Here is a 20538-nt window from a genome sequence, read left to right as displayed (position 1 = left end):
CTATGGTAACAACTAATCACAAACTATTATTCTGTTTGATTTTCTTTACAGAATAAGTGAAAAATTTGTCTCAACCAAATATACATGTTGTCAATGAACGACTTTGTTAAATTCCTATTTAAGTATCATTGTACCTAGGACATTTCCTAGGAACTGCCAAAAGTTAAATCCTATTGTAATTGACAGATTGTACAGAATGAAGTGGTGGGAGGGGGGAACGAAACTCTGCCTCCTAGGATTAAAATTTTGACTGCAACAAAAAGGTGATGTTGTGGAAAACTGTCTTGACCTGTAGTAGATTCACTGCTGTGGAGGCAGGGTGATACAGTCCAAAGAACATTGAAACTGGAAAAGAGAAGTCAAGCTAAAGTACCCTCTGCTGACCCATTAATGCTCAAGTGACTTTGACCAAGTTATTTAAACTTTTCTGAGCCTCAGCTTCCTCATCTCTAAAATGAGGGATTTGGATTGTATAACCTAAGGTGTCCCTTCCCAGCTCTAGATCAATAATAGATAAATATAAAGAAAACTTTCTGGATTTCTGATCTGTAATAGCCAAAAATTTCAAATGTTCTCAAAAATGTGGTATTAAATAGCAAGGCCCGAGCAGGTGGGTGCATATTATGAAGCCACTATCTTAGCAAAAGATGATAAAGATGAAGGATTTTTTTGTTTGTTTTTGGTGAGCATGGCTTCCACTTATGGCCTATTGTCATACTTATTTGGATTTGGCAGAGGAAAGGCTAAGATTCTTATTTGTGTAAGATTATGTTTAAGAGAATTTTATTTTCCTTTAGCTCTAAGTGGGGAATAAAAATATCTCATTGGCGTAAATTTCCATGTAATTTACATTTTAAAATATGGGTGATAGTAAGACCACCTTTTAAGAAAGGTCTTGAATAAAAACCTATGTGGTTGTCTTAATTGTTAGAATAAAATTAGATTATTATACTTGACCAGTTGAAATTGAAGTTGCAAGGTAACTACTTAACCTCAATATTGAGCATGCAGTGGTGATATAGTAGATGTTATGCTGTATATTAGAAGCTGATTCCAGTGGGATGGCTTATCAATTCCCACTATGTGCATTTTATTTTTGTCCCCTAGACACATACATGAAGAATTTATGTTCATATTTAGCCTCTTTTGGAGATGGGTAAGATACAACTAATGCAGTTCCATCTCCTTGGATATCTTTTGTTCTGTCCAGTTTTTCCTTTGCCCTTCCAAAAAAAATTTTTTTTTTTAAATAAATAATTGTCATATTTCATTCCATATATGTTCAGTGGAGCAAAAACTCCACACATGAAATAAAAGTGTTGCACTATGGAATGTTTGTGTATCCAGTAAATTTCATATATTAACTTTTTAATGACACATACCTTTCTCTGACTATCCATCACAAAAATAAAATTCTGCTTAGTTTCTCTTAATTCATGTCTTGCATTTTGGTTTCACCTTAGTTGTTGAGTTTAATACTAATCCCACTTGTTTCCAGATAGTCTCAGTTAATTTCCCAGTGAGGGATGTCAAAATCATTCTTTTCCTTAAGACTATTGACCTGCATTATTGGTGTATCCCCCAGTTCCTTGCAGCATACTCAGAAATGAATTGCATGCCCTCACTAACAGAGAATCCTTTCCTATGTCTTAAAGTTCTTTTTCACCCAGAAATTATCCTTTGCTGTTATTAATAAGGTCTCTTCTCACAGTTTCGGAGCATAAAATTGGGTGAGTTGGATATATACCTCATAAATTTATTTTATCCCTCACTTTTTATCTGATGTCTCCTTGCATTGAATTACAGACCTTCCTTCTCAGTCAACAGCTTTTAAGGCTTTCGTAGTTTATAATTTAAAAAAGCTATTATATGTGTTATGTCTCTTAAATGGCCAAAAAAGACTTCCAAACTTTGCATTACCACTTTAAAATCAATAGCATACACTACTGTGCAAGTCTAGTTCCCTCTCCCAAAAAATTGTATCTTAAAGTTGAACTATTCTTGCTTGAATGTATTTTGTTTGTGAGATTTATTACTTCGTTGCTCCTCCAGTTAACTTAAGAAATATAAATAGCACACCATTGTTGTGCATAATCATATCAAAATTGCATTCTTTCTTAACCTCTGAATTCCAAATACCTAACCACATGATGGTTAGGATTTAATATTTTTTTCTTCTATGCAAAAGTGCCTTGAGCTTTAACTGTTACCACCTATGCCTATTCTCTATCATATATGCTAAAGTAAACTTCTGGTTTTTCATTTAATTTAATTTAGAACTAAGTTCTTCCTAAGCTTAAATTGTGACTGTGGTTTTACTGTTTGTTACTAATTTGAAACCTGAGTTCGCATGAGTAAGAGGAACTGGTATATGATTAGGGGTAACATCTTTCAAAAGGCATTAATAAACAAGATTTCTTAAAACTGGTTACTAAAGTTCCCAAATAACTTTCTTAAAGGAGAGGATGTTATCCTAGTTTCATGGCCAAATTGGGTAATTACCCCCAGACTACCTCAAATTGCAAGTGTAGTATTTTGATTATTGTGAAAAGTTTTATAGGCTTACCATGCAGCTGTTAAATAATTTGTACCCTTAGTATGGTTGCACTACTGATGGTTGAGAAATTATTACATTTAAGTATTTTTGGAAGGTGTTTGGGGGTTCTTCAAGATAAGAGGTGCTATAAATATAAGATGCCATTGTTTTTACCTGTACTTTCTTCAGGGTATCCTGTCTTGGTAGTGAATGGAAGAGGGCCTGGCCCCTGGGGCAGTGCAGAAGGCACTTTCATCATCTCACTCACTGCAAATGTCATGTGAGGTTTCATGGAAGTATTAAGAGATCCAATTAAGAAGAATAGTTCTGAGTCTAAACCAGCCCAGAGTGGCTTCTCTAGGGGAAACTCCCCGCTCAGCTGGTACGTTTATGTTTGTCATTAGGGACACCTTGTATCCCAGGTGCCTGCCTTCAGACATCTGCCTGTACTGGCTTCATGTCACACACATCACACAGTTAATAACACTCCCACTATTATTTATAGGCTTGGTTATGTTAATCAGATTACTTTGTTTCACTAAGTTCTTTCTCCTATTCTAGGGGCTGGTGGTTGTGGAAAGAGGAGGGGTTAGAGTGGGAAGTGGAATGTTAATTGATTGGGTAGGTTTAGTTATTATGCTATCATGCCTTGCTTTTCGCCTTTCTGCAGTCCTGAATCTGTGGAAGCTAGTCCAGCAGTTTGTGAGAAGAACGTGTATTCCACTCATAACTATGGGACCACTCAGAGGCATGGGTACCGAGGACTACCTTATGCTGTGAGTATACATTTCTACCACTGTTCATCTACTGTGTCTTACCTATTTTTTGTGCATTTTGGTTTTCTTGAAATATTTATTAATAGCATGATGTAGCTGTCCCTCTTGTACTTTTCCTGCAGTTTATTTGATCTTAGCTCTGTATCACCTTATTTTGTTACTTATTGACTTTATTGTTTTGTTTTGTCACTTTCTGATTGAAGCAAATTTTGAAGAATACTAGTTTATTCTTGATTTTAATATATGTGAAACTTTGATGGGGAGAGGACCAGTGTTTGGAACACTATTGATTCAAAAAATCTTGTTTTCAGGATCATAATTATGGAGCCCCTCCTCCTCCGACCCCTCCTGCTTCTCCCCCTGTCCAGACCATCATCCCTCATGCAGAGTTGAATGGCCTCCACTCACCTGATGAGGAAAATTCTGGAGACAGTGAGAGCTCTGAAGGGGAATCTATTCCTACCTGGTGTCATTGTGGACTTTCTCAGGATGGCTTTCTTCTTAAATGTGACAAGTGCAGGTAAGTGTGAATCCCCGCCCTAGATTCAAGCGTGGCTTGCTGGAATTTGAGTCTTCATATTTTTTGAAGGAGAGTAAACCAGCATGTTCTTTATGTTTGTGATATTCATGGTTCCTTAAAGTTGGCTCATTTTTTTATATTAGGTTGGAACCAATAAAAATGAAGAATAAGAGAGTAATGTTAAAGATGTTGCATCTTATATGAAAATTTTTTAAGTCCTAGAAACATTTGGTATGTGGGAGGAACGGACGAATGTAATGCATGCACAGACACTGCTACCATATGCACTGTCAGTCCTTCATACTGGAGGAGGAACTACTTTAAGTTTTTTCCCTTTGTAGGGGAATGAGCAGGGGGAAGGTTATTAGACTTCATCGGAGGAAACAGGACAACGTATCAGGTAAGTGTGATGAAGACTAAAAATTTTTTTCCTCTGAATATTTGGTGATGTTAAAAATCTGCCTCTGAGAATCATTCTAGTAAACCATCTTGATGTCTTCAACATCAAGGTTTAGATGTTGAAAATTAAATTCCTCTTTAGGCTACTCCCCTTATTTGGTTCATTGAAGATTTCATATCTTTATTTTCCCCTCCCTTTATTAACTAGATATGTTGAGGATTCCAAAATTTGATGATTTGAATACATTGTTTATTGGATTGGAGAGGAAGAGAAAATGTGGGTTACATATTCATCTTTTGAGTATTGGTGAGGTTTAAGGGTTTGGGAATGCTCTTGACAGAGTGTTTGAGGACACCTACACATTTTGTAGGTGGGGACAGCAGTGCAACTGAAAGCTGGGATGAAGAGCTATCTCCCTCAACTGTGTTGTACACAGCCACACAACACACACCAACAAGTATCACCTTGACTGTTAACCGGGTCCGAAGAACTAAACCTAAGAAAAGGAAAAAGAGCCCAGAAAAAGGTCGTACAGCACCAAAGACGAAAAAGATTAAGGTATGAAAAAAATAGAGTTGAAGTCTCAGATGATAGTCATTTTTGAACAATTTAATCTAGAAACGTGACTAGGCTAGTTTTGCCCCAATTGCAGTTTCTTTATTAATTAAACCTGTAGCTCTTCTGTAATCCATAACACCCACCTACCAGACTAATACATTCCCCATTATGTCTCCTGAATTGAATTTCTCCTCCATAAAACTTTGCAGTAATGTTAAAATGCTTCTCTACATCAGGATTACCTTTCTATACCCCTCACCCACAATATTTTCTTTGGAAATATATTATATATTTATAAAAATTTTCTACCAGAGCATTATATTATATTATTATAAATACGTTGTCTTTTATACTTCATTTAAAGGAATTGGTATTTGTTTTTCACTAGTATTTTATTTTTCCAATTACCACATAAAGATAATTTTCAACATTCAATTTTGTAAGATTTTTGAGTTCCAAATTTTTTCTCCTTATCTCTTCCTCCCCCAAGACAGTAAGCAATCTAAAATAGGTTATGCAAGCATTTTAACTATATATTTCCATATTGGTCATGTTTTGAAAAAAAAATCAGAACAAAAGCAAATGGGATGGGGGAAAAGGTAAAAAATAGTAATAAGCATAATAAATTAAAATTTTCCATATAAGAAAATTAGTATTCTTTCTTTTAGAATTGAGTGAACATAGAACTGTGATGCATATTTGAAAGGATCAATAGAAATTGGTTTCTGACCATACTGACTGTCACCTAATGACCCTCTAGTATTTGTGGGGGGAAATTTTTTTTTTTTGTTTATATTCGGAAGGGAATAAGCTGGGAAACTTGTTTTTATCTTAATGTTAAGTCTCTCTCATAAATTTTTATTTGTTTCTTCTCTGTGCAACAGGCATTTCGAGAAGGATCCCGGAAGTCCTTGCGGATGAAGGTGAGTGGTCTTCCTCTTTGATGACATTACATAGTTGATTATGGATTTGGCTTGGTTTGTATTTGTGGAGTTTTTGTTTGTTTTGTTTTGGTTTTTTGAGAAGGGGTTGAAGTGTTTTGGTTGTGGAGGGGTTTTTTGGACATTGCTAGTCATGGGTTTTTGGAATTTGTTGTCCATTCCTATCAGACAAATGCCATTTATCCAGCACTTTGATATTGTGTTCCTTTCCTCTATTGCACATCCCAAAGTGACTTTTTCTTGGTCAATATCTAGAACACTTCCATAGTGAAATTGACATTTGTTTTTCTGAGAAAGGAAAAATTTATCTAACAAAATAAAGCTGTTCTTTTCTATCATTTTGTGGACTTTTGAATGTCAAGAGTAAATGTTTCCTAGTTATGGTTATATAAAAGGTCTTGGCCAGCTCACCCTTAAGGGGAGATATAATCAGTTGTAGAAAGGTGAATTTCATTTGTAGGAAAGCTGTATTGTTAATAGGGATTATTCTTTTTTATAATGCTTATAGCACATCAAATTGGTCTTAAAAGAACAATATAATGTCAGGTTGTACTTCTTTTTTTAATCCAATAAAAGATAGTCAATTCTGTGCTTGACAATTTTTTAAGGAAGTTGAATATCAGAAATTATGTAGTTAAAAAGCATATTGAGAGCAGAATGATTAGTGTGGTTTTCCATAAAGGAAATTTGGATTGTATGTGAAGGAAGTTTTCTACTAATGAAATCTTTACATTTTAACAAACATTTTTTAAGTTCCATCTGTGTGTAGGGCACTTTGCTGGCTTTGAGGAGTCCAAAGGTTTAAAAGGGAAAAAAAACTAACTTATCCTCACAAAGTTTTAAAATTTAATGTGGGCCATATAGCATACACAACTGGTAGGTGGTTGGAGAGCCCACTTATACTGAAGCAATTTGCAAGTTTTTGTAATTTGATAAGGCATTCTTTTCTTTTAAGAATTGACTATGTGCTGACCTAGATTTTACCTGACCTTTCTCTCATCTTAGTTTCTATCCTTGTGTCTATGTCTGGAAGAAAGAATCAATTTCTAGTCCAATTTTTGACTTTGAAAAGTGACTAAGATTCCCTGATTATTCAGTTCCTCCAAGTAAACAGACTTTTGGCTCTTTATATCTGTGTTGGGAATATTTGAAAAGGAACTTGTTTAACATTGTTTATGTGATAATGCAGAACAGCAATACAGCTTTTGATAGCAAAAGCCAGCGATGACAATTTGACAGAATTATAAAACCCACAACAAGCTCTTACAGGTCTTAAAAGACCTGTATTAAGTTAGAGACAACTTCAAGCTATCTGGAATATTCCAAACATCTTGCTTTTGCAAATCTCAAACTTTTAGTAGATAGGTTTCATTAAGAAATTATCTATTAAAATAATTTCTTCCAGAACCAGTTCTGCTTGCATTATAAGGGAAACAGTGAGTTAATTACTGTTATTGCCCAGGCATAGGAAAGATACATACTATTGAACCCTGCTACTCAGAAGTAGGCTTTAGTTATTATCCTCTTCTAGGTCCCACTTTGAAAATTTAAAACAAATAAACAAACAAACAAAAAAAAAAACACATTTATTTTATTGTTTCCTTTTTGGCAAGGCTATCAGAGTTGAGTGATTTGCCCAAGGTCATATACCTAGTAAATATCAAGTGTTTGAGGTCAAATTTGAACTCAGATCCTCCTGATTTTAGGGCTGGTGCTCCATCCACTGCACTAACTAGCTGCCCTATATTTCTAAATAATATATTTATTCACAAAGTAAGAAAATATTTATTTATTTTTATGTTTGGTGGGCTCTGTGGTTAACTTTTCCAAAGATTCTTTTGTAAAAATGTATTTGTCTTATAGAAAGAAGACATCTCAAATGCTTTTAACAACAAAAGAAGTTCAGAACATCAGTTTAGAGGTTTAAAAAGAAAAATCATAGCACTGGAAAGAAGAAAGCTTAAAGTTAATCTAGTCTAATCCTCTTATTTTATAGATTAAGAAATAAGTCCCAGAGAAATATGTGACATATCTAAGGCCTATAGATACTATCCCAAACACATTACCAACTGAACACATTTTTTTCAACCTAAAAATTTAATGTTTTTTTCATTCTATGGACTGTCCTATTTTGATGCTTCTCAAACTTTACTCTCTACAGAATTCTCCCTCTGAAGCACATGCTTTAGATGAGAATACAACTGAAGGCTGGGAGAATCGAATACGCCTGTGGACTGATCAGTATGAGGAAGCTTTCACTAATCAGTACAGTGCAGATGTGCAAAATCTCCTTGAACGGCATCTAAATTCCAGTAAGGAATTTGTGGGCAAAGCACCTGTCCTAGACACCATCAATAAGACTGAACTGGCCTGTAATAATACAGTGATTGGTTCCCAAATGCAGGTAAGGATTAACATGAGTAGGGTCTCTTAAGAAAATGATGAAGGGCTGCAGAACTACAACACAGCACTGGTCTTGGCAGAGAAATCAACATGCAGTAAAATTACTTGTTTTTCTCTCTCCATTTGTCAAGTTCTTCCTTCTTAGAAGTCACTGGTTTCAAAAGAACAAGCTAAGCATTGATTTTCTTTAACTAACCAGTATGTTATTATACCATCTGGAAACCCTGTTTTAGGCTATGCTTTTCTAAATCAAAAGCAAATGATTAATCTGTATTCTGAGAATGAGACACTAATTAGGTAGAAATTAAGTAAAATATAACAGATAAGTCTCTTTTGGACTATTTCTGAAGTATAATAATTTTTTTTAATGGGTGGTTAGGAGTACAAGGAAATTCATTTAAAATCAACCAGATATTTATTTATTTCTCTCTTTCTCTTTTGCCTTTTGAGGTGGCAACTTCACTAGATGGAGGTATTCTCTAGAAAATAACAGGAATTATTTCAAGGTCATTGTAGTTCTTTCAAAGTTTCTTCTTATTAAGCTAAGTAATATAAATAAATAGATGAAATCTAAGCTATTTGATACCATTTCCTGTGTTGGCCTTATTTTTACCACAAATATTAAAAGTCTCTCCTAAATTATTGCTTTCTGTTCTGTTTTGATATCTAATGTTTGTTTTCTGGTTTTTATTCAGCTCCAGCTGGGAAGAGTTACTCGTGTTCAGAAACACCGGAAGATCCTCAGGGCAGCAAGAGACTTGGCATTGGATACCCTTATAATAGAGTATCGAGGGAAAGTCATGTTACGGCAGCAATTTGAGGTCAATGGGCATTTCTTCAAAAAGTAAGGGAATCTTTCATTGAGTTATAACTAAGGTCATAAAGGGTCTGATTGACCAGTATTCTTAGACAATTCATCCTAGATGATAATATAACCGCTTTTGGGAGAAGGTTAGCTTGTATAAACTGAGGCCCATTTATAAGGAAGTGCAAGCAAATCTGGAAATTCTTGAATGTATAAAGTGATGACTCCTTTCTGAAACAGATATGCTCTGCCTTATCAACCAAGAAATACTTATTAAGCATGTACCATGTGTTAAGCACTGCTTTAGGCTTATCTTTATTCTTTAACCAGAAGCAGACAAGCATACAGTGTTTCCTAAATTAGAGCATCACAAAGGATGTGTCAGCATATGCTTCATATTTGGAGTCATGGGGTGGCCTTTGCGTTTGTGTTAAGAATTACAAGAATTTTCATTGTGTCCCTAGACCATACCCCTTTGTGCTGTTCTACTCCAAATTCAATGGTGTAGAGATGTGTGTTGATGCCCGCACTTTTGGTAATGATGCTCGGTTCATCAGGCGATCCTGTACCCCAAATGCAGAGGTAAGATTTCAGTGGATTAGGCTGTTCTTCCTTTAATGGAAATATAAGCCATCCAGAACAAACCACAGAAATATCCTGCTGATCTCATCCAGAGAGATACACTTGTGTTTATGACCTTTCTTGGAAAAGTTTCACACTATTGTTTGTGACCTTTCTTGAGGAGATCTCAAACACTGGTGTTTCCATCCTGACCTGACAATAAGAAATTGAATTTTATCCTGAGAGAAAAAATAGAAGTAGCAAGTGGGATTTTCTAAGGTGAATAATAGTAGAACGTTAAAGACTAGATTAGTAAGAAGTAGGTAATAAATAACTGTGAAAGACATAGCCAAATGGGTAGGCTCCCAAGGTATAGTTTAGCCACAACTTTTCAGACATCTGATAGTTATTTTAAAAAAAAAGATACTATATGCTACACTTTTCCAGATAGAATTCATTAGCCAGTAGAAAAATCAGAATAGACTCACAACTAGATAATTCGCTAAAACACAAAGGTCACTAAGTGGTTTCTTATAGCAATATAGTTATTTCCTTGGTAGAGAATGAAATAAATATATATTGGTGGTGACTTAAAGGGATTAGAGTATTGATTTTTATGTCCTCTAGTAAGTCTCCATTTATTTCAATGGAAGTATCATAATACTCTCAAAATAGAGGATTGTACTAGGACTCAGGAGACTTGGGTTACCATACCAGCTTGGTCTTTTATTAATTGTATAATCTTGAACAAAGAACTTAATCTTTGGTTTCTACATATGTTAAATGTAGTCCATAAAGAAAATTAACCTGCCTACCTCAGGATTGTCATAATTATCAATGGATATATGTATAAGTGTTTTGAAACTGCAAATTGTTATGTATAACAATAATTAATATTTATATAGCTTACTAAAGTTGACAAAGTGCCTTGCACACATTCCCGTTGTTCCTTATTATGACTTTTGAAGGTAAGTTGCATAGGAATTGCTATGTTTGCTTAACAAATTAGCAAACAGATTTGGGTTGACTTGTTGGCCTATGCATGTATGATTATATTCATTTGGTTTTTTGTTTTTTTATTTTAATGCTATATACCAGTTTTGAGGAAAGTCATGCAAGCAATCAAAAAATAATCTGGGTTCTTAAAAGTTTGGTAATCATTCATCTAAAGGCTGTTTTCCTTTTTACAGTGAGTCCCAAGACTTTATTTTGATGACTTAGTGATTATCTTTTTTGCTTCTGAAGGTACGGCACATGATTGCAGATGGAATGATCCACCTGTGTATCTATGCAGCCTCTGCTATCACAAAGGATGCAGAAGTCACCATTGCCTTTGATTATGAATACAGTAACTGGTAAGCCCTCCTAAAAAACCTCCTAATCCAATGGTTTTCTTTTTATGAATGAAAATCTTTTTATTGAGTTCCATATGCTTCATTGTTGACATTTTCTTGCCAAAATGAATTTTGAAAAGCTTTTTTTTTTTTTTTTTTAAATTCAGTAGCACTTTCAGCTATTTAGCAGGCATTAAGGGAAATAAGATTGCCTTTGGCTTTCAGGTGATAAAATGGCTTATTACTATCAGAAGAGGCAAAGCAAGAATCATCAGATTGTAGCTCTAGAATTCAAAAGGACCCTAAAATCAGTCTAACTCTCTCCTCTTACAAATGAGGGAAATGATGTGATTTATCCAGGGTCATATAGGTCATGAGTAAGTGAGTAGTAAATGGAGGAGCTAGGATTTGAGCTAAGGTTTTCTGATTCCACGTTTGAAGCTTCCTAAAAGAGGCTTCTGAGGGTAACATTGCATGGATTACTTAAGTGAGAAAGGAGCCTATCACTGGTAATTAGATTTTATGGCAAATGAGTGCTTTATCAGGTTCCTTCAAAATTTTACTAACGTGACCACTGACTCACTAAGAGCTTACTATACAACTAAGTTAGAAAAACATAGAATATAAGATCTTTGAGGATAGATATTGATTTATTTTTGTCTTTTTATTAACTGGCACATAGTAGCCACTAAATGACTTGAAATTGAATAGATAACAAGATATACTTAAAAGATTTGGTCTGTCTTTCCTCCTTATAAATGTATGTTTTATTTTTCTTTTTTGATTATTTGGAAATAATGGTTGGGAAATAGTACCTAAAATCTGAAAACTTTCCTAAGCATATACACACAGTTCCCAATCTCTTGGTGAAAATTTAAACTCTTAAAGTAAAAACTGAGTGTGTTTGTGTAAGTATTTGAATAGGAAGATTAAAGGACACTTTTAATACTACCCTCTAACCCTGTGAGGACATGGAGCCATACATAAAAGTACAGAATTTTGAAAATACTCAGTGTTCCCCTAAAATGCATCAGTGTGGGATAGGTTGTCCAGAGAAGCCTACTACTAATATTTCAAGAGAATGGACCAGTAATGTAAATTATTTTCAGGGACACTGAGGAGAGCACTTGTGTTTGTTTCTTTGGAGCAGTAATTATAAAGTGGACTGTGCATGTCACAAGGGGAATCGGAATTGCCCTATACAGAGACGGAATCCAAATGCTGCTGCAGATCCTCCACCCCCACCTCCTCTCAGCCTGCTGTCTATCGGAGCAGAGACAAGACGGCGGAAAGCACGTCGTAAGGAGCTAGAGATGGAACAGCAAAATGATGTTCTGGATGAGAGCAGTAACCAGCAGCCTGAGGAAGCTCCAGAAGGAGTAACTGTAGCCAGTGATAATGAGGTAATTTCCCTTGTTCTTGGAGTAGTGATTAATTGTTACCAGGTGTTGCCTTCAAATTAAGAGGATCCTGGATCACCACATGCTTTTTTTTTTTTTTTAGGGAGAATTGATGTGGGATCACATTTTAATGCTTAGTGCTCTTGATGTCAAGATGGGTAGTATATCATGAATATCTATAGTTACTCTACTTAACTATCTTTAGGATGTTTTCCAAGTTCTATCCTGAAGAATGAGCTATATTGTGTTTTGAATCATATTGCCCTTTGTCTGGTATCTTTTTTATTAAAGTAAAGGAAGTTTAAAAAAAAAAAAAAGTTGTTTCCAATGACTGTCAGACTGACAAAACAAATTTTTAAGTTCATTGTTCAAGAATATTACTGAATAGCCGCCTCTATTTTAAAGGACATAGACAATCCTGAAGAGAAGCTGGAAGAAGAAACAGAAGAGGCTGTAGATGATCAGGGAATTCTGGGCCCTAACAGGCGGGTAAGTACCACTTCATACATCCTTTTACATTTTTGCTGTCTTTGTGCCAACATTTTCTATATTTTGGTGGTAAAAGGTATGGAAGCTACTTTCAAGTTGAAAAATACTATTATGTTGTCTACTCTGCCTATCACCTTTTCATTAAATGTTTCAATTTTAAGCAAATCATTCATCTCTTGATTTTTTGCCTATGTATCTTTAACTTATAGCTATATGTAAACTTCTTTGAGATTCAGGGTAATATTCTTGTTATGTATTTTTGTACTTTATGAGTCCATCTCAATGCTTGTTGTCAAATGGTTTTTCACTCTAGTCAAACTGATTCATGTGAATTTCCTTTTTGACATTGTCTTGATGTTGGTTTTCCCTATCTTCGAAGTTAATGTGTTATTTTTATCTCAAGCGGTCTTGGTGCTCTGCTTTTTCGTTTTCTGAAGTCTTTGGCTAATGCTCCATCCTCCCTTACTTTCCCCAGTCTCGAGAAGAGAGGAAGGTCGAAGCAATCATGCATATGTTTGAAAATTTAGAGAAGAGGAAAAGGCGCCGAGAGCAGCCACTGGAGAGGGGCCGCCTGGATGTAGAGGTGACCCCAGGCTCTGAAGTTTCTGTGCTAGAAGAGCCAAAAACGGAGAGCTCTGAAACTGAGGACAGGAGCTCTGCTTTCAGTGTGACCATTCCAGGCATTCCAAATAGCGTGGGGGTGAATACCCGGAGGTCTGCCCAAGCAGGGGTAAGAGGAGCAAAAGTATAAAGTCTTTAAATTTAAAGGGCTTGTCATCATAATATTGAAAAGTGTATATCTAGAGAATTAATAATGACATCCTGTAATGATTTAAAAAAAAAAAAACAAAAACATAGTTTTGCTTAACATCACTATGTACAAAACATTTTGATCCCTTTGTCAACACTTGAAGCTAACATTTGGGATTGGGGCTGGGGATGAGGGGCAGATAGCCAGCTGAAATTGAATGGTTTTCAGTAATGACCAGAAACCTCACAAAAAAATTCTTTTCCTAATAGATCTGTTTCTATACACAGAACCTCTTAGTATCACAATAAAGTCATTATAGCCAAAACTAAGTGTTCCTTTCCTGATTTTAAACTTTAGCAAAAATGTTTGATTTTTGCATCTTAATAAGAAACATTGTCCTTCTTCAATCCCTTTCTGCTAAGAACCCTGCTATTAGGAGCCTGATAATAATAACCTTAACATTTCTGTAGTGCTTTCAGGTGTTTGAAGTACTTTATATATAATTTCATTTCATTCCCTATACAAGTAAGGAAGCTGAAGCCTGGGGGAGGTTAGGTTCAAGGTTCTGTGATTAATAGATGTCTGAGGCAGGCCTTGAATTCAGATTTTGCTAATTGCAAATCTGTCACTATGCGTTGTGTCACATAGCTGCCCAAGTTTAATTTGATTGTAAATCTACTGTAGAAAAGCCCATGAGCAGTAGAATCAATCCGTTTGTCTTTTAACATTTATATAGTGCTTTAAGGCTTGCTCATTTCTTTACATATACACATATATACATTATCTCATTTCCAAATTCCCTTTCATAAATTAAGCAAATTGCCTATTTTTTGGTTGCTTTAAAGTACATACCTATTTGAGGGTGGGGTGAGGGAGTTGAACTTGAGTTGTTGAAAAATTAGTTTTTGAGTTTCTCTCTTTCATCTTTGGATATTAAGAAGAAATAGAATAAGAAGATTAATAGATTAAGAAGGATAACAAAGAAACATTTTGTTTAGAGAAGGAGGAAGCTGCTATAATAAATTTCTTTAATCTTGATGTTGCTCTCTTAGGATACTGGTACTGAAAAACCTGTCATCAAGCCAACTCCATCAAGACCCTCTAGGCCTCGACCCAAAAGTCGAATTTCTCGGTACCGAACCAGTTCAGCCCAAAGACTAAAGCGTCAGAAACAGGCCAATTCACAGCAGGTGGAATTATCACAGGTTCTTCTGGATGAAGGAGGAAATAGCAACTCTGTGACCCCAGCTGAAGTTGGAAGTGTGGACAATATAGGAGAAAGCAGACCATTGACAGGGTCTGATCCGGCAGTAGTATTGGCTACTGGTACCCAGGTTAACCGGGCTGCTTTCAAATACCCCAAAACCAAAAAGGTGAGAAATAGTCATCAGGTTGGCATGGCCAAGCCTATCTCACTTTAAAATGAGAGAACCTGTAATAGAATCTGAGAGTGGAGATCAGTGTATTTGCCAAGTTAAACTATTCTAGTCTTAAATTTTCTTGGAAATGTGGTTTTGATGCACTGTGTTGAAGTATTCATGATCTACTTTGGTATTTCACTTAAGAGACTAGAAAATACAATATAACTTGTAAAAGCAACTTTACTTCATAAGTTTGGGTGAAAAGTGATTTCACACAGCTCACCTGGGTTTAGCTGCACTTGCTCCTGGTCTCTTGTATTTTCACATGAGAAATAATCTGCACTACTGATCCTGATTCTCCTGCAGCATCTGCTAATGCTCTCTCTCTGCCTTAGTATCTAGTTACAGAGTGGCTGAATGATAAAGCAGAGAAGCACGAATGCCCCGTCGAGTGCCCTTTACGAATCACCACGGACCCAACTGTTCTGGCAACAACCCTCAACATGTTGCCTGGTCTTGTCCATTCCCCGTTAATTTGCACCACCCCCAAACACTACATCCGCTTTGGCTCGCCCTTCATCCCTGAGAGGCGTCGAAGGCCCCTTCTCCTTGATGGCACATTCAGCTCATGTAAGAAGGTATGTCTAGGCTCATGTGATTTCTCACTTAGGCTACCTATAATCCTGATCTGCTGACTACATACTCTCCAGATAGCCATATTTTTGACATGTGGGTTTATAATGAATTAGTTATCCCTCCATGAATACTGATGCATCAAGAAGTCAGTGGGGTCAAGGTGGAAAGTATACTACATTGTAGATGCTCAAATCTGTGAGTATTTGCTGTTGTCTTTTGTGAGATCACTTGAAAATGCTGGGTAAAAGTAACAATTGATGACTGGTGTATAGGTAGAGGAGCGAGAGAGGAAAAAGTGTTGAATGGAATTTTCATTATATGAGTATGAGAACTAGGTCCTTTATAGCAGTCTTTGATAAATGAAAAAATTTAAGTCTTACCTTGAAAAGTAACTCAGTTGTTATTTTATCATCTGATATAGGTTAGGGGGGGAAATGAGATTCATGGTTTGGTTTTTTGTTTTTTGAACATTCCCCTAACGCAACTGACTATATTACTTGAATTGTTGATTCCCCAGTATCTATGGGGTGTATTGAGTATCTCATCCCCCACCCCCCTGTGCCCTTTCCTATTGCCTATTTAGATCTAGTTGCAATGATGCCTGCTTATGTCATTTTCTTCATGAATTCCCCACAGGCCCTAGGTGATCTCCAGAGTTCTTTCTCAAAAGAGGTCCCTTGCCTGCTCAGAGTAGGGGTGACCTTTTAGTGCCCTGTCCCTGTTACCAGAACTTCAAGAGAGCTTTTTCCTTGGAGGCAGAGTCTGTTCCCTGGAACTCCCTTTTCTCTTATCCTCAGATCTTGGATTCAGGCTGCTTTCCTCAATGTCTGCCATGGCTGACAGCCACATTGCCCTCCTCCACTGGAACTATAGCATCACATACATGAGGATGTTCCATATAAATTATTTGATGTGCTGAAGCCTCCAACTCCAGGCAGGTCCTTCCTGACCCCTCCACACTTACAGCTTGCCTCCTCCCTTGCAGAGCAGAAATAATTTGGGCAGTGGGGAAGGAACAATGGGGGTGGGAATGGGGGTAGGGAAGGGATAAGCAAGGAGGGTGGGATACAGAAGGGAGGAGGGCTCAGGGATCATAGAGAGAGGAAAGGCACCCACTTGCTAGTCTAGCAACACTCACCCAGAGTGTGGGCTCCTTTCTTCTTGCATGCTTTATTGAAGTATTTGTGACCCCCATCATCAGTTTGTGTGGGAAAATTTATGAAGCACAATTAGTGGAATTTAAGGTACTTCTTTGAGCAGCTTAGAATACTTCAGTAGTTGAGAATCATAATAATGAGCAGCTTTAGTTTTTGCACAAATAATAATTGTAGCATGCTTTTTACAGGAAATCCCAGAAAGTATTTTTTTTTTTTAAATAATTTTATTGGGTATTTACCAAACTAGAAAAGAGGGTTTTGATACAGGAACTTCCTCATACCTAGACAACTAGAAAGACTGTACCTATAAGTCTCAGGTGCTGTCTAAGAAGGAAAAAAAGTTTGTATAGAAAAGACTTGAAGAATTTCCATTGTCTTTAATATATTCTTCTCACCGAATTTTAACAGGAAAGTGATGGCAGAAAACAGGAAATTCTCTGCCTGTGTACTTGACACACTCCTTAACTAGATTGCAAATTTTTTAGTTCTGCCTTTTGAAAATGTGTGTGTAGAAATGAGAGCCAGCTTTCTAAGGCATGGGAAATAAGTTTTTAGTCTAAAATAGTAGGTGAGGTATGGTTTGCAACCTTAAAGAAAAATGTTTCCTTTCATATGTCTGTAACTGGACATAATGCACTCCTGAGAGTGTTAAGTACTTTAAAATGTTACTATAGTAGGATTTGTAATGTCCTTCCTTCCCTTCCCTCTTAAGGGTTGACAACTATCTGAAAAAATAGAGTCCTTAGAGAAGACTGAAGCAGATTTTGTATCTGAGTCCCTTACAGCTCTGATTCAATACTTGACTCTAGGTTCAGCTCCCCTTTGCCTTCTCTTTATTCTTGAACTCATCTTCCTTACCAAATGGAGAATTGAGGGACTTAAAAAGATGTGGTTGTGGCCGTGTCACATATGGTAGGCAGAAGCATTTCTTTGAGCTGTCTCAATTGAGTGTATCATTCTCTCTTCTCTTTATTATTTGGCAAAAAGACAATATTCTTAGACCAGAATTCAATCTCTTCTCATCCTCTCTCATCTCTCTTGCTTTATGTGGAATATGTATAGCCACTTTTCTCTCAAGAGCATCAGAGTATAATCATATAATTCAGTGGTTCTTTATTTTGAAAGAATTTTTTTTTAAATTTTGTGAAAATGCATCATGATTTTAATGTAATAGTAGTAGTAACTGGCATTTATATAGTGTATTTAGGTTTACACACATGTTGTTTCCCCCAGTTTAAAAAAAAAAGAAAGAAAGAAACTGAGGTTCAGAAAGATTAAATGAAAAGGCCAGTGCTCTTTCCTCTGCATCTGCATCAAGTTACCTCTTATAAAGAACATGGTAAAAACATCAGCATACACTAAACTATTGCTTGTAATACATTTTTGGCCTAAACTATCTAGATAGGAAATATACATATATCTGAGTTAGGAATAATATGTATCTTGTTTGATAATAAATAAGAGCACAATTTGGGGAAAACAAGTAATCCTATTGAATCTTAGTGATTAGTGGTTTAAATCAGATAAACCCTTTAAAAGCGGTAAAGTGAAAGAACAATGTATTTTAGTTAGGAAAGTATTCATCACAGGAAGCACCCAAGCACATTTTCTTGATTGTACATAAAAATTAGACTAAAACCTTTATATATTTAATATTTAGATTCTTGAGAAAACACTATGGTCCTACTTTTTAGAAGGTAGACTAGTTAATACTAAAGGACCCAACATAGATCCAAGTTTTATCTGTATGTAATTTTGATCCCCAGAATATCTGGGATAATTTAAATTGTTATGTTATAGAATTGAGCTTTATATTAATATTGGAATGCTAGCAAAATTAACTGGGAGTAAGAGTGTATATTTTTGTAGTTTGGTCTTATGATTTACATGGAGGTTTTTAAAAGGCATTATTCTGTCAGTATTGCCCCACTATGTCTCTTTAAATCTCTCAAGATAAAATTGAAAAAAGAAGCTATGGATAGGCACAGCTATTATCCTTGATTCATTAAAACACTCATACTACTTAATTGAAGCAAAGCCCTTTGAACTAAAATTTAATAGTGTGCGTTAAAGACTTAATAATTTTAATTATGTACTCGCCTTCACATAATTTCAAAGTAGAAAATATTTGAGTATCTGCTGGTTGCTCAGTACTCCTTGAGGTATTTGAGCCAGGATTGGGAAGAGTGCCAAAAGAGTGTAACATGATAGCGTCTCTTGAAGGGCAGGAACTATCTAGTACATAGAACAATATAGACATATGGAACAGCCTATAACACACAGGGTTATAAAGAGGTATCATTGCCAGGGCTTTCTACTCAAAGACTATAGTACTTCATATGAGGAAGTTAGACATTTTTAAAAATAATGTGCACTTCATCTGGAAGAGGTTTTTAGTCCAAGTTTTTAAAACCTTAAATTTAATTGGAATTTTTTTAGATTAAAAAAAATTCTCTATAGAGTCAATACTACAGAAAGTTCCAACAATCCAGTGAGATTTGCCTGTAGCGTTTTCTAAAATTGTTTAAACTTAGAGCTATGGGGTATTTTCATTGCTTGGTACCTACCCTGCCTGAAGTCTTAGTGGTGTCATGTTACATTATCATTAGAACCAATTTTAAGTTTTTTAGGCTTTTGACATTTTAAAAAACTCCCCCAAAAATTAAATTCAGGAAAAACCTAGTGACGACAAACAAGTCGTCCAGACTGTTCCAAGAAAAAAAAAAAAGAGATCCTATGGAGAGAACATCTGAAATAGTGAGGATTATTTACTCACTTCTTTGAACTCATATTTTCAATATCCTCATTTCTCCAATGAAATATTTGAACTTCAGTCTAGCTCTGTGATTTTTGAAACAAATATTTTGAAGGTAAGAGAGATCTTGTCCTATATTTTTCTGACAACTTGGTATCCTAAAAAGTGGATATGTATCAAAATGACTAGAGCTATCTTTATATACTTATACTTATCTTGATTACAATTTTGTCATTGGAAATTATGATACCATATGATGCTTTCGAGGCAAAAATTAAATACTTTTTTTTTTTTTAACCAAATTTTCCCCCAAAAAAGTTCCTTGGGTCTCCAAGAGTAAAAGATCTATTAGAATTGCTCTCTCTAGTTGAAGAGACTATTTACTTACCTATAATTCTTGTTCTCTAAAGACATAAAATTATAATTCACCCTTACTCTTCCCATTTGAGGGAGGGTTTGATTTAGAAACTGATGTTTATCAAAATCCAATCTGTCTTGTGTTAGGGCAGGAGAGCCACAGAGTGGTGAGATCCTACAACTGTGTATCTTAAGAGAACACAAATTAGAGGTAAGAAATTTTCTCTCTTCCACAGGGTACATAATTCAACTATGCTAACCTTATATAGTGTGACCCAAAATGTTCCCTATCTTCGGTATTAATTTAGGCACAGATAATCCTTACAGAAATTTGTAGGTGGCTAGTGAGCTTTTTTGTTTTACTTTATCCCCTTTTTGGTTTCTACTAAAGATTATTTCCTCTAGTGATTAGCATCAGTTGTACATAATTTAATCATAGCATTTGTTAGAAAAACACCCCAGAATATTATATTTGAAAAGAATTGACTCAGTGGGAGCATGTTGTGATACCAGTAGTAATACATTTTTTATCTTCAAATTTTGTCCCTCTTCAAGAGGTATTCTCAGCATGGCATAGATGACACCAAGAGATGCTTGGGTGTTTGTTTTGTTTTGTTTTGTTTTTTAAGCTGGTTTTTTTCAGTATGAGAAGAGACTCTGGAGGAAATTTCAGAATACTTCAGAAGTCCAGAAAAATTTAAAAGAACTTAAGTTATCCATTGATTTCACTATTCTGGACCTCATTCTAAAATCCAATTTCCTGGGTTTTGTGTTTTTTTTGTTTTTTGTTTTTTTCCC

General features: G+C 35.6%; 1 protein-coding gene across 9 annotated transcripts in view; it reads left to right on the top strand.

The window, feature by feature from the left end:
• The window catches only part of SETD5 (SET domain containing 5), a 70268-nt gene that overhangs the window by 31042 nt on the left and 18688 nt on the right, over positions 1–20538 (top strand). For 3 of the 9 annotated variants that reach the window (XM_074283966.1, XM_074283959.1, XM_074283960.1), the window contains 15 exons: positions 2726–2918; positions 3207–3312; positions 3624–3832; positions 4174–4232; positions 4603–4790; positions 5675–5713; positions 7893–8135; positions 8830–8978; positions 9404–9521; positions 10746–10855; positions 11982–12237; positions 12640–12723; positions 13199–13453; positions 14527–14847; positions 15231–15473. In XM_074283966.1, the coding sequence (XP_074140067.1) occupies positions 2827–2918; positions 3207–3312; positions 3624–3832; positions 4174–4232; positions 4603–4790; positions 5675–5713; positions 7893–8135; positions 8830–8978; positions 9404–9521; positions 10746–10855; positions 11982–12237; positions 12640–12723; positions 13199–13453; positions 14527–14847; positions 15231–15473 (2472 nt within the window). In that variant the 5' untranslated portion in view covers positions 2726–2826. The remainder of the gene's footprint in view (positions 1–2725; positions 2919–3206; positions 3313–3623; positions 3833–4173; positions 4233–4602; positions 4791–5674; positions 5714–7892; positions 8136–8829; positions 8979–9403; positions 9522–10745; positions 10856–11981; positions 12238–12639; positions 12724–13198; positions 13454–14526; positions 14848–15230; positions 15474–20538) is intronic. The other 6 variants (XM_074283967.1, XM_074283961.1, XM_074283964.1 and 3 more) reach the window with 3 other exon arrangements.

This window comes from Sminthopsis crassicaudata, chromosome 1, assembly GCF_048593235.1.
Source record: "Sminthopsis crassicaudata isolate SCR6 chromosome 1, ASM4859323v1, whole genome shotgun sequence".
Classification (NCBI taxonomy): Eukaryota; Metazoa; Chordata; class Mammalia; order Dasyuromorphia; family Dasyuridae; genus Sminthopsis; species Sminthopsis crassicaudata.
Note: the sequence above shows the minus strand (reverse complement) of the source record. Positions and strands in the feature narration are given on the sequence as shown.